The 13457-nt window shown below is 38.4% G+C and overlaps 1 protein-coding gene across 1 annotated transcript in view; it reads right to left on the reverse strand.

Annotated features, from left to right (window-relative positions):
• The window catches only part of LOC139718452 (E3 ubiquitin-protein ligase UBR4-like), a 95341-nt gene that overhangs the window by 65566 nt on the left and 16318 nt on the right, over positions 1–13457 (reverse strand). The window contains 16 exon segments of the mRNA XM_071629923.1: positions 72–178; positions 812–933; positions 1809–1902; positions 2710–2788; positions 3393–3474; positions 4266–4494; positions 5026–5117; positions 5460–5600; positions 6083–6205; positions 6663–6986; positions 7751–7996; positions 9072–9174; positions 9942–10059; positions 10567–10798; positions 11585–11670; positions 12102–12184. Coding sequence (XP_071486024.1) covers positions 72–178; positions 812–933; positions 1809–1902; positions 2710–2788; positions 3393–3474; positions 4266–4494; positions 5026–5117; positions 5460–5600; positions 6083–6205; positions 6663–6986; positions 7751–7996; positions 9072–9174; positions 9942–10059; positions 10567–10798; positions 11585–11670; positions 12102–12184 — 2261 coding nt within the window.

Raw genomic sequence — 13457 nt, forward strand, 5'->3', positions numbered from 1 at the left:
GTATGGAATCCTAAAATAAACTGAATTGCAGCACAAGTCAGTATTTCTTCTGATGATGAGTACATACAAACCTGCATGCTCTGTGTACACCTTGCCCAGGGCTCGCTTGGCTGGTTCCTTGTCTAAATGAGCCTCCATGGCCTGCACACATTCCTGGTAGATGGAATCCTCCAAGCAACTACACAAATATCAATATGTGGGATCAAAGATACATGGAGAGGTTGGGATTACTGTTTATGAATAAGTCTTGAATGGAGAATAGCGATATCTCCATCTATGCATACCATGATTAGATGGCTTTCAACTACCTCGCAAGGCAAAGAAATAAGTCAACTCCAGGGTCTTAAGAAGTTACGCTATTACCTTCTGCTGATTTCTTGTGATGTTCACAAAAATAGATAAGAACTTCACAAACAAAGCATCTGGGGTTTCTTTTCATTTAAAATAGAACTACACTTTGTGCAGACTTCATAAACTTTATAAGCAGAACAAAGTACAATGTATGTATGTGTGCTATGTACACGCTGTGAATCCCTACAATCAATTTCTTTACACCGCAATGTCATGATATTTACAGAGTGACATTCTCAGAAACCATGTTGAGATACAGTATATGCAGCAATGGATTGTAAATTGAGATTCAGTTTGAGTGTTTGCACCCTCACTTAACATTTAGTTTGATCCCATGCCCTTTCCAAACCACACATTACACACTACTACAGACAAAAGCGGACAGAAACATGGTTGCAAAAGTGTTATACGAGGTATACATTAAGCATCAGAATATAACAACTCAAGCTGTGGCATTCACCTGTCCTTCTGTGCATGCTTGGTAAAGATGTCATGGAAGTTGACAAAGACTTGGTAGTATAGACGGGTAAGGAACGTATCCTCATCAGCTGGTCCAAGAATCTGGCTCACAGCACTGGATGCCTGGGCATTTAGAGATAGATTAAAAGAAATCACAATGTGTTGATAATTAATTTAGATAATCTTAGTCAGTTGGCAACAGTCCACAATCATTCACAGGTTTATCTAATAGGATAGTTGCCTGGATGACAAATCAAAAGTTCACACAGGACAGGAAGTGATATTGAGTTCAGACTTATAACAAGAAAGCTAGGATTAAGCAAATTGACCAGTAATTTGAACTGAAATTCATGAGCAGCTGATATATCCTTATATATTTCGCTGTGAAAGTGATATGAACATCAAATGATAACAAAATCAGTGTAATTCCCCTTGAAATACAGCTGCATCTGAACTGAATTGCCTCACAATTTAGCTGACGACGTATAGTATAAAGATATCAACTACATTTCAAATCATGATTAAGTCAGAACCTATAGAAACATACGAAGGAGCTACTCGACATTCAGCTTGTGGCAGAGGAAGTCTGAAAAGTTTAACAGTGTGGACGGTCACTGTCCAAAACTTCATTGCATAATGCAATAGTTCAACAAATACTAATGATTTCAGCTGGATAATAATAATCAGTTCTGCCAACATTCTAACACATCAGCGCCAGAGATATTTCAGCATGTATCTCAATAGGCAACAGTAATTCCAAATTAAATGGATATTTAAATATTGATTATATGAATACACAAAGAAAACATATTTTTTTCAGGGAACCTCCTGCAAAATTAGGGAGACTTTAAGCAGGTGTGTCAAGCCACATTCAGAGAATGCTCTTGACTGCAAAGTTTGACTTCCCAGTCATTGAGTTCTCCTTAACATTTCTCATTCTTCACATTAAAAAAAAATCCAAGAAATGGGAGCTGTGATTGACAATGGTTTCTACTCACTGGTTCAGCAACAGACTCTGTGCTGGCATCCAGGAGTAGAGGGAAGAGGACATCCACCATGCGCTCCTTGTTGGACGAAGACTCTGGACACCAGCTGTTACACATGACACCAATAAAACCATAATTAACAGTTCAGCATTCTTTACAAATTGACATATAACACTTAAAATATGAATGATATTATGCACGTACATCTATTGATTTTGAGGCAAAGTGACAGTGCTCTACAGCAAGTTTCAAGTTTGTCAATGGAATAGCCATGTTTGTCTCTAATGTTGTGTCATCTCATGGCGCATATGCTGTTAAACAGGTAAACTAGGCAATGCAAAATGGAAAACTACCAAACAAACTTGTATGACTGAAAGTGTGATTAAGAAAATGTCCTGAAGAAGTTAAGAGACAGCATTTGACAATTTTGTATCCCCCTTCACCTATGGATGATTTCTGCCAAGTTTCGTTAAAATGAGTTCTACAAAGACGACAAAAAGCTAGAATGTTTACAGTCAACACACAAGGGACAAAATGCTATAATGATACTTCACTTCAGTCTGTGGCTCAGATAAGCAAAAAACTAAACTATCTGCCAGTCCACAGAATCATCAGTTGTGCTCAGTTTAACATGAAACTATATTTCCCACTTTGAGCACTGCATGAGAGAATTTCTGACATACATCAATACTCTATGAAAGCCTCATCTTTTTTTTCATCTTTTTTTTTTCAATATTTTCCACTTTGCCTCCAGGCCACTTATACATGATATGACAACCACTAAAGCACTGGTATTTAAACCACTTTGATTTGTCACTTGAACAGAACATGTTACAGAGGCCATGACCTTTCAACCTGTTATATCAGGTCAAGGCAGTGATTAGATACATGCAAATAATTCTTGGTGACTCACTCTGATAGATTTGTGCAGAACTGGACGAGGGTGGACATCACATGCTGGACAGCAGCGGCAATGTTGAAATTCGTCTGGCCTGAGAGACAAAATCATATATGACATGAAAAATTAGGATGGAAAAGCACGAACAAAATATGCAGGACTGGCAAAGTCAAACGATGATGAATCAGTAGATGTAATTTTAACAATAACTAATTTGTCAGGAGTACAGAAATCTACAAACTATTAGGCAAGCCTAATGTGGTGCCGCAATGACATGAACCAATTACAAATGGGCCTTGGAATGCTTGCATTCTAGAGAATTCTAGCCATATATGTTGTGCTGTAGCATCCTGCACTATAATCTAGCAGGTAATTCCCTGTAATGATCAAGATGGCTTTAATACAAATTAAACCTACAGTGAGGAAATCAAATTTTAGAGTTTCTCCTGTTTTCCTCGTAGAATGATATTGGTCATGACAGCATACACAAACAAGATGGGGCGATGCTATCCGATTCCTAACTCTCCCCTTGTATTTTGGACAAGAATATCTTAAAAATCATGGGTTTAGCTGATAGCTTAAAAACTTCAACCCCTTCCCACATTGTGGCTATCATCCTCCACATCATCATCACTAGCTAACTGCCACACAAAAAATGGTCCTCCTTAGAAAACATACCCTAATTCTCGTAAACTTACTTGAGAAGAGACCAAGGTGTGCAGACCTAAGAGCATTCAGGTAGTTCTCCAGTAGGTTGTTATCCTCAGTCAGGTTGTCAGTCTAGACAGGAGAAATAATAAGATAATATTTAGAGACAAAATGGAACAGTACTTTGACATATTTGGGTTGAGAAGAATGGCATTATCCTAAATTCCAACGCCACAGATTAGCTTCAAATGACAAAAATATTTACAAATCTGCTATATAATGGTATGCAAATCTGTGAGAAAAAAAACACAAATAAAAAGAGCAAAAATACATAAGAAATAAAAAATAATTGAAATGCTGTCGGGTTGGTTACACTGTAAGACAACAGTAATCGCTGTATGGGATATAGGTAAGATTGCAAACCATGTTCTATACTCTCCGTTTGCTTCACTGCAAGTTCCTGTGTCATTTGAAACAGATATTGCACTCACTTTAAGCATCCTCTTTTTCTTGCAGTATAACTATTACTTTCTTTCTGTGTTTTTTTTCTCTCTCAGACCTATTCTCAAACAAAACACAACAGCATTTTCAGATTTGGTCTCCTCAATCAACATCTTCATTGAGACTCCTGCTTCAAATTCATCATAAATCATCTAAATCATCTCTTTCTCTCCTTTTCTCCCCTGCATTCCTTATCAGTTCAACAAAACATGCAAATAGATAAGACCAATTCTCCTTTTGACTTCTGAATTCATAACATTTGCACATTCCTGTCAACATGCATTTGGTCCATTTGTACATGTCTGAGTGTGTGTTTGTGTTTGTATGTGTGAGCCATCACTCCTGTCCCCAGCCCCCCCCCCCCCCCAAAAAAAAGTCTCCAAAAATAAAAGGTTCATTTTCCCTATCTTTCTATGCCTTACCCATGAAATGATAGGAGGGTATTCACTGAGAGAGACCCTTTTCCATTTCTCCACAGCAGTCTGGACGGCTGCTGGTAGAGCCACCAGCATGGTCAGGCTGTGGGCTGAGACACAGGAGGCTCGGCTAGAGGCTGTGGTGAGGACTGCACCATAGGCATTGATGGCCTGGGGGCCTAGCTGCTCTGGCTTCACCTCAGAGCTTTTCTCCAGCTGACTCAGCAGGCAGGATCTATTGAGTGCCATGTGAGATAACAAAGGCATAAGACTTCTCTTTGAGGTTCTTCTATATCCAGTCTATCACTTCACATTCCTCTATCAGAAATAACAAGGAAGACAGTAATACTAGTGTTGCTGATGACAATACAGTTGCTTTTGAACTTCTCACCATTATTACCACATCAATACATTTCAGAATGTACTCATTTTGTCTTCTCTTCCATTCTCTGTATGCCCGTCAATTTTATTTACATGTATATACTTTTTGCTTCCCTTTCACAGAGATTCAAGTGCCAATTAATGTATACAATTATTATACTACATTATATTCTATGTTTCTAGAACAAATTACGCTAAAACAGATAATGTCTGAAATCTTATGTGAAAAATGATGTCACTCCTCTTACTGTATAGTTACCCTGGTGCTGAGTGATTATTCATCTTTGGATATACAAATTATGTGTATGTATTTTTATCTGCGCACAAATCTAAAAGCAAGGATGACCAGGGAAAAAAAAACCCTTTATCCCTCGAAGCCTCTCACCTTGAGTACAATGTGAAAACCTCCAGTAGCTGACTGACAATGGGCTGCAAGTCTTGACTCACTTCCATTCCTTTCCTGGGGTTGTCATCATCCTGAAATATCACAAATACATAAAACAGATTTAAAACCTCCAGACCGTTTGTCCAAATTTGCTCTGCTGCAATTATATCATGAACAGATAGGACAGTGCATTCAACAACAATGGAAAAAGATCAGTAACTTTTTACACTGTACGATAAAATACATTTTTTTGTAGGCTTCAACTCTAGGTTCGAAAAGAAATATGCATATAGCTGTACATAGAAATATCAGCTATACATAGAAATGTGCGTATAAATCTCTATCAGCTATACATAACTATCAGGGGGTGGGTTCCAAAATGAAGGACCAGAGAAAGCTCCATCTATTAGAAAAAACAAATGACAGTAACATACCATGGCCTTGACAAAATGTTCCTGGAGAGAGCTCTGAAGCTTGCCAATGACAGAGTCTAGGATGTAGAGTAAGTGTAGGCTGGGAAGCTCTGTGGCTGGCAGGATCTCACTCCTAGAGGCATTCAGTGGCATCTGAGACAGCTACAAAAAATAACAAAAATATATAGCACACTTGAATAGTATGAACACACTATCAAGATTACATATTTGTATGTGCATGCTTTTGAGATGTCACATAACATTACAGTTATGCACATGTACAAAAGTGGGCAGCTTCCACTAAAATAAAATTTGTTCACTATCACCTGCACAGATACACACAAAAACATTCATTAATACTGCTGACATTCCTCTACCTGTAGAGAAATAAATGAACAAGTGATTAAATTCACCTCGACAAAACAAACAGATGATGTTCTTCATTTCTTAGAGTAAATGAAATCCAAACATGTGTGGTATACAATGTCTGTTTGTTCTCATCAACAAAGCATGATATACAGGCAATTGAAGTACCAGCATTATATCTTTGTGCATTATTTGACATAACATTGAAAAACTTTCATCTCCCTTTGTTCAAATACACATGCTAACCTCAGTAACAGAAAACACAATATGTGACATACCTGGCGTGCAATGGACTCCTGAGCCAGCTGGACATCAAACTTGACCGTATGGCAGTTCTTGGTCACAATGTCCAGAAGGCTCTCGACCTCTGTATCGGGTAGTCTCTGCTCACACAAGTGTTCCTATCAAAATGTAAGAGATCACACAAATAGGCAGCGGTTTTCAAAAACAAGTAATTATTGACATCAGTGGGCTCATGCTACTGAAGGGTGAATATTAAACTACAGTAGCAAACAAAAGTATTTAAACACAAATGAATTTTAACTTCGAAACATTTGTGGGATCACACTGACAGGAACACAATCAAAGTTCTATACAACTTAACCAATTCTTTTGTCATACCATCTAAAAACCTCATCAGATCATGCGCAACATGTCTGACACTGACCTGATAGTCGGCCAACACAAGTAGGATTTATCAGATTGTAATCTGATACACTTCCTTTGATGGCTGGAAGCAAAAAAAAACTTTGCTTCCAACAAGTGACAGATGCAAAAAAATCTCTATGGAATGGGGATATGCTAGAAAGTAATGTCCTCAAACATATGTATCCCCACATATTCAGGGTGAAGCCCTACCTTGATCCATGTACTGTACTTGGAGGCAGCCATGCGTGGCACCCATCGCAGAGAGTGTAGAATCTCATGCTGGGTCAAAGGTCTCTCGCTGTCGCAGTGTTGTCCCTCCAGGAGCTTGATGTACGCCACCGAGGGCGCCATCCGTCCCAGAAGCCTCCAGCAGACAATGCCAGTGTAATGGATGGCACAGCCGTCCTGGTGGTCCAACTGGGAGGAATTGCGACGGGCCTCCACGTCACACTCACTGCCAGCCCCAAGGAGTTCAATGACAGCTGAGTAGAGCTCGTTGTAGTCAAAGTTGGGGTCATACAACACCTCACAAGCCTTTCAAAAGCAAATATAAATTGTAAACAAAACAAAATAATTTCAGCTGTGTCTAAACCATCAATAGCCTGAGGAGGTCTAAGATTTAACATTTTTGCAATGCAAAAGATCTCAAGCTGAAATTTGTGACTTTTTTCTTTCAAATCTTGCGCACATTTTTAAACCCATTTGCGAAAATCGGGGTAATGGATGTGGAGATATAACATACGTGTATTCGTAACCAATGCACAAAAAATTGTGGTTCCAACCATTTTTGTGTGTATGATGTTAAGGCTTTAGAAGAAGCGTTGTTAGAAAATTTTTTTTTTCCGTTTTTAGTCAGCTAACATCACTTATAGTGACCATAAACTATTCTACATTTCAAAACTATGACAGACAGAGAGTAAAAAACAAAAAAAATACATATTTCTGCCCCGATGTGGTAATTAAAATGCAAAAAAATCCAGAATTTCTGGAAAAATTTGCACATCTGCACAATTACAATCATGAATATAAAGGTTCAATAGAGTTCACTAAACTTAAAAGAAAAAAAATTTGCATTATTTATTGGACAAATTAAGAATAACAATACGTATATAAATTTGACCATGCATTCTTGTAAAATACATGATGGGACAGAGACATTTGAAGTTTGGTCACAATCAGTTGATTAATGGCTGAGATGTAAAGGCTAAGGGGGTCAAATTAGCCCCCCCCCCCCCCCTTTCAGATCAAACTTGCACTTTCAGATAAGAGGAGTGTTGCTGTGACATCCAGATTCTCACCCCCTTGTCAATGCTTGGTCCATTGCGATCGACGTCTTGAGATACCAGGTTGTAGAAGCAGCGTTTGAAGCAGGATGAATCCAACAGACCAGGGTGTGGGTTGTCCCCCACTGTGGCCTTTCGGTAGTTGTCCTCCACTTCGCGACATGACGTGTAGAACTTGGTGACTGGGATCCCCCCTCGCTCGTCTTGGTACAGCATGAGGGCGGGGTCCGATGATTGCACTGTGAAGATATTCCATTGCACCTGTTGCCAAATCAAATATGAAAGGAATAATATTCTCATCAAACTTTACTTTCTAATGAGTACAGCACCTGAGGATACAGTTGAACCTCTCTTATCCGGTCTCCCTTTATCCGGATCTCTCTATTATACGGACGCAATCTCGCCGTGATTTTTTTTGATAATTACGGGAGGAAAGGGGGATTCCCAACTCCTTGAGAACTCCTACACTAACACACATGAATTGCATATTACTTCCAACATGATTAACATACATTACATCAAATTTCCTTCCAAATTGCTTACCTTCAGACATTTTAACATCCCAAAACATCCCCAAATGTAACAATGAAAAGGTTGCAGTATACACATTACTACATGTGGTACTACAATGGGCTAAATCAGTACATGTGTATGTATATAAAGCATTGAGTCTCCCGTATCTGGCCAAATCCCTTATCCGGATGAGTCCCCGTCCCGACTTGTCCGGATACGAGAGGTTCAACTGTATCTATCTATCTGTAACATGCATGTTAATGTTAAAATGGGAGTACTTCTTGAGTAAATTTCTTATCAAGGTTTAGGATCATTCTAAGTGGCAAAAAGTGCTGTGTTTTAGTGGGAGCCAAGTGAAAAGCAATCACTTAATATGAGTATTTACAATGTTGCTATGGTATCTACAATCAATGACACTTACAAAAAGTGTAAACCTCTTCATGACACAGGAACCCTGACTTCTTTTCTCACGTTAGGTTTGTTAAAGTGACTAATAATCACTACAGTCCTTATTAAAAGGTTTGGCCATATGAACAAGCTATGGGGGTGAGAGACAAAGGAGATTCTGGTTCTGCAACACATTGGGATATGTCATCCTTGGTTTTAGGCACTATGCATTTCATAACACTGTGACCAACAAGTGCATTTTCATGGCTAAAATGCAGACTGTGTATATCAATCACTGCTCCAAGTGATGACAGGCTGGTGGTAACCTAAGACAAATGACGACCATGTCAAGGGAGGCCTTTGTGATGGAAGTATGCATCATAGCTGACTGTATGAGGAGGAGAGTCTTATTAGGGGAGGGGGGGGGATGGGTCACCTGATCATAGAGCTGGCTTGGAGGTTGTGAGTAGTGGTGAAGGAAGTATTCAAAGATGAGCAGGAGACGACAGATAGCCATCGGGTTCTTCTTCTTCATATTTCTGGTAAGAATCAAATCAAGAACTTGGTCAAATCATTATCACCTTAAAATTATTAAACACAGTCAACAGTGTACAGAAAGTAATCTGTGCTTCATTTCATGGCAATGTTCTCTGATTACAAAACACAAACAAACAAACAAAAACTGAATAGCCTTCTGATGATTCATTAGTGTGAATGATCTATTTATTTCATAGAAATAACTTTTTAATGTTTATAGTTCCAAAGCCAGTAAAGTGCATGCCTACCAGGTATATTCCAGGTTCTTCAATATCATACTATAATCATATGGTTTACATGGCTGTAATATCTCTTATTTTCATACAAATAGGGAAATCAACTTTGAAAAATGTAGTGATTTTTTAATATTCCATTGGTCATTATGGTGTCTGCCTGAAGAGAAGTATTTCCCCCTTTTCTGTTTCAGCAAATGAAGTTTACCAAATAAAAATAACAGATTTACGTAATATACTAACTTCCTGCGCAAACAAAGTGTCCCTATATTCGAATGACTTGAGTAGATATAAAAATATGCAAAATGCTGCAAAAAGGTTTGAACTAGTGAGGCATGTTTCCCTATGACACTCTTAGAGCTCTTGAACACAACAGATAATATGAACTCTTTTTATACTCTTTCTTTCTTTGTGATCTATTTTTTTCTTCCAGTGCCTCCCATTACCAGACAGTTTGACATAGCTCCCTTAAGGATGGAGGCAAAGAAAAAAAAACATCTCAGTAGCACCTGACGTAGACACTATGAGTGACTCACAGGTCATGGGAGGTCTCCACGATGATGTTTGCACACTGGGTGAGGATGATCATCTTACTGCTCTTCTTGAAGCTGTCAAATACAAACAGCAGCAGCTGGATGTGCTCCACATTCACATCTACACAGAGAAACACACGAAGGCAAAGATTGTAAACCAGCTTTTGTGGAGAGAGGGATAAGGTGAGTTGACTATTGCAGATGCTGAATATTTTGCAAGGGTTTTACTTTTGCAAATTTAAAAACCTACATGTACCAAAATATTACCCTCTGGTTACAAGAGTTCAAAGCATGAGAGGGATGTACTTACATACAACATGGGCAGGCAATTATATCAAACATAAAATTGATGAGAGAGAATTGAGATATGTCTATACTGTAATTTGATTTTATTTGTAACTGGTAAATAAAATGTATCTTATTCACCTGAATTTCCTTGTTTCATGAAATCTATATGAATGTGTTTTGCCCACTTTTAATTTGTGAGATATGAATATACTTAGTACAGTCAAATCACTGTCTAGAAATAGCAGAAACTTAAGAAATGCCTTGAGTGTTGATACAGAACAAATCCCCAATGCTCTATCTCTGACAGCAGGCCAGAATAAAATGGAAGAAACCTTCTGACCTTCTTCATCTTGCTGTGCGTCCTTCCTCAATGCCCATTCCCTCAGGGTAGAGAGGAACTTCTGCCACACCCTCAGCCCCACCGACATGCCATGTTCTTCAGCCTCCCTCATCCCCAGCTGTTGTCTCTTGATGAGGATGTGGGCCAGCACGGCCAGGGTGCGTGGGGGCAGGCTCAGGGGCCAGGAGGCTGAGCTGGATGGCTGCACTCCCAAGTGGCCGAGCAGAGTGTCCTTAAAAACCAATCGCGAAAAACACAGGGTGGTTTGATCTCTCAATTGTCATCATTTCACAAAATAATTCATAAAAAGTAGGTACAGTCTGGCCTTGGGTATCTGGCCATGTCAGGACTGGTGGGAATCTGTATACAGAGATTCAGCTGGATAGGAAAGATATGCTCAAATGTGGCACTTTTAGCTCATTCTGCTGGGGGTATACACATATCATCAACTTGCCAATGCTGTGATTATTTGCATGGCGTTGTCATGTACCATAGTGCAAATGTTACAGAAATAAAATGACATGTATGTAAAATATCCCATCTAATAATAATAATAATGACATTTTTATAGCGCATATAACAAATGAATGTTCCCTATGCGCTTTACAATCTCATCACAAAACATGCTGTAAGTAACAATTTACTTTCAATACACACTCACATGTTAAAAAAAAAAATATATATATACATATATCAATTCACAAATAATACCTAGCATCTGTTTGTTTGACTGACAGAGAATGAGATGAAGAAATCATGGCTCATCGAATACTGCAGCTGTATGGTACCACTGAAATGCATTATCAGTTGACTAGCACTGCATCAAATGCTGTCATCTCTTGCAGTAAATGCAACTCAAATTCATATACATTGTGTACACAAATTTTGCAGATTTTTAAAGTTTCATTGACAAAAGCATTCACCGGGAAATAAAGTCTATGATTATTTGGCTCTCAAAATGCATGAAAACATGAAGATATTACATGAGAAATATAATGACAAAATTGTGTTAACATACCTGGAGCTTTGGTGAAAGCAGATTAGAGGCAAGGAGTGTATGACTGAAGTACAGCAGAACTGAAGAAAACTCATCCGATAGGTGTGCTGAAATGAAAATTAATCAGGAAGTTGGTAAATACACTTTATAGACTTGCGATGCTTTCACAATTGCCTTTATGAAGGTAAGAGATATGATCATATACAAAAACTGCTCTGTACTTGCAATCTTTCACTTTGAGGTATCTCATTTCTGTTTACCACAGATTATTTGTGTGTGTGTGCGTGTGTGGGTTTTTTTTTTTCACGACAATGAAGCAGGCAAGAATACAGCATTACTCACGAAATCTTAAGTACTGCATTATCAGTGTCCTCTTTAAAAACACAATACACTGATCTTTTAAGATGTTTACCATAAATTCAAGATATCAAGTACCAATTAGCTTAAATATATTCAGCAAATGCACAGATTAAAACAGAGAATACACTATCACACACATAATCACACACACAAGAACACCCAAAACATGACATCTTACTGTTTTCCATCTTGATGGTGCCTTTGTCAAGGTCTTTGATGACACTTGCAAGCCCTGCTGTATGGTTCTCTAGGAAGGCCAGGCTGAAATGACACCATTACATTGAGAAAGTTTACTCATGGAGACATTGCTCAGGGCAGTCACAACTACACTCCACACTCAAATTACAACTTCAAGTTGAAACCATTACAACTTCAAGTTGAAACCATCATAACTGCCAAGATCCACAAATAATGTTGTTGTTTTTGTTGTTTTTTGTTTACAAGATTCATATAACATAATACAAATGAATGTACTGAAAAATAAAACAGAACTATAAAGGCTAACTTTGCTCATCAAATATTTGGAAAGCATCAGTATATTCTGTTTATAGAATTGGCATTGAACTTTGCATGAACTTTGTGACATTCAGTTCAAGATCTACTCTGAGTATTTTCTGTCATAGGTTTGATGTTGTTGTATCAACTATCTACTGTAATGCCTTTAGGCGAATCAAATGAAATATTTACAATGACATAGTGATTTGAAATGTACAGCATGTACAAAACATAGTGCAAGTATTACACCAGCAATGCCAGTCATGTGACATTAATAAATCTTTTGATATGCCCATCGTCTGTCACAGTGCCCATTAGGCATTCTTCATTGAGATCCCTCTGATTAACGAATTTGGACATGGAATAGGTAAGTGAAGTAAAAAACATCTGGACCTTCCTATTCAGTATTTTGGAAAACTAGTGTGCCCTATTTCTTATCTAATGAGACATACATCCTGTAAGGAATACAAACAATAATGCTATTACAAATCATTCCAATCCTGGATGTACTATTAGTTACCCCCTGCTTGTTCACAAAATACGGGCAAATATCTACGGTCTGGTGCCATATTCCTGAGATCGGAGGCCGAATGGAATATGGCACCAGCCCGTAGATGTTTCCCGTATTTCGTAAGAACAAGCAGGGGTAACGATTTTATCTTTTAGTGTACACAATGTAAGTGTCACAGGAGAAATGTATTTGTTTTTTTGTTTCTATTTTATTAGAATATATGCCAGTGAATAGAGTAAGAACAGTTGCCATTGCTGGTGTAGTATGAGTGCGTTGAAATGTGATGAAGCGCGATTTGTGTTGTAACAAAATGACGAGTGTGTTTTCTATAACCCACTGCAGACAGCTGTGTGGGGAATGCGATGAGACAAAAGCGATGAGACAAAAGGGTGGAATTTCCACAGGTGCCAGATTCCACGGGCGAGCCGTCCAGGGTTTCTATGTAGTAGTTTTGTACATGATAGGGTAAGAACATTTTAAGTGTGTGACAGACTGAGCAGGGATGTGGTCGAAGGAGGAGTCGTAGCA

This window comes from Diadema antillarum, unplaced genomic scaffold, assembly GCF_040938485.1.
Source record: "Diadema antillarum isolate AM-2024a unplaced genomic scaffold, OU_Dant_1.0 scf00000094, whole genome shotgun sequence".
Classification (NCBI taxonomy): domain Eukaryota; kingdom Metazoa; phylum Echinodermata; class Echinoidea; order Diadematoida; family Diadematidae; genus Diadema; species Diadema antillarum.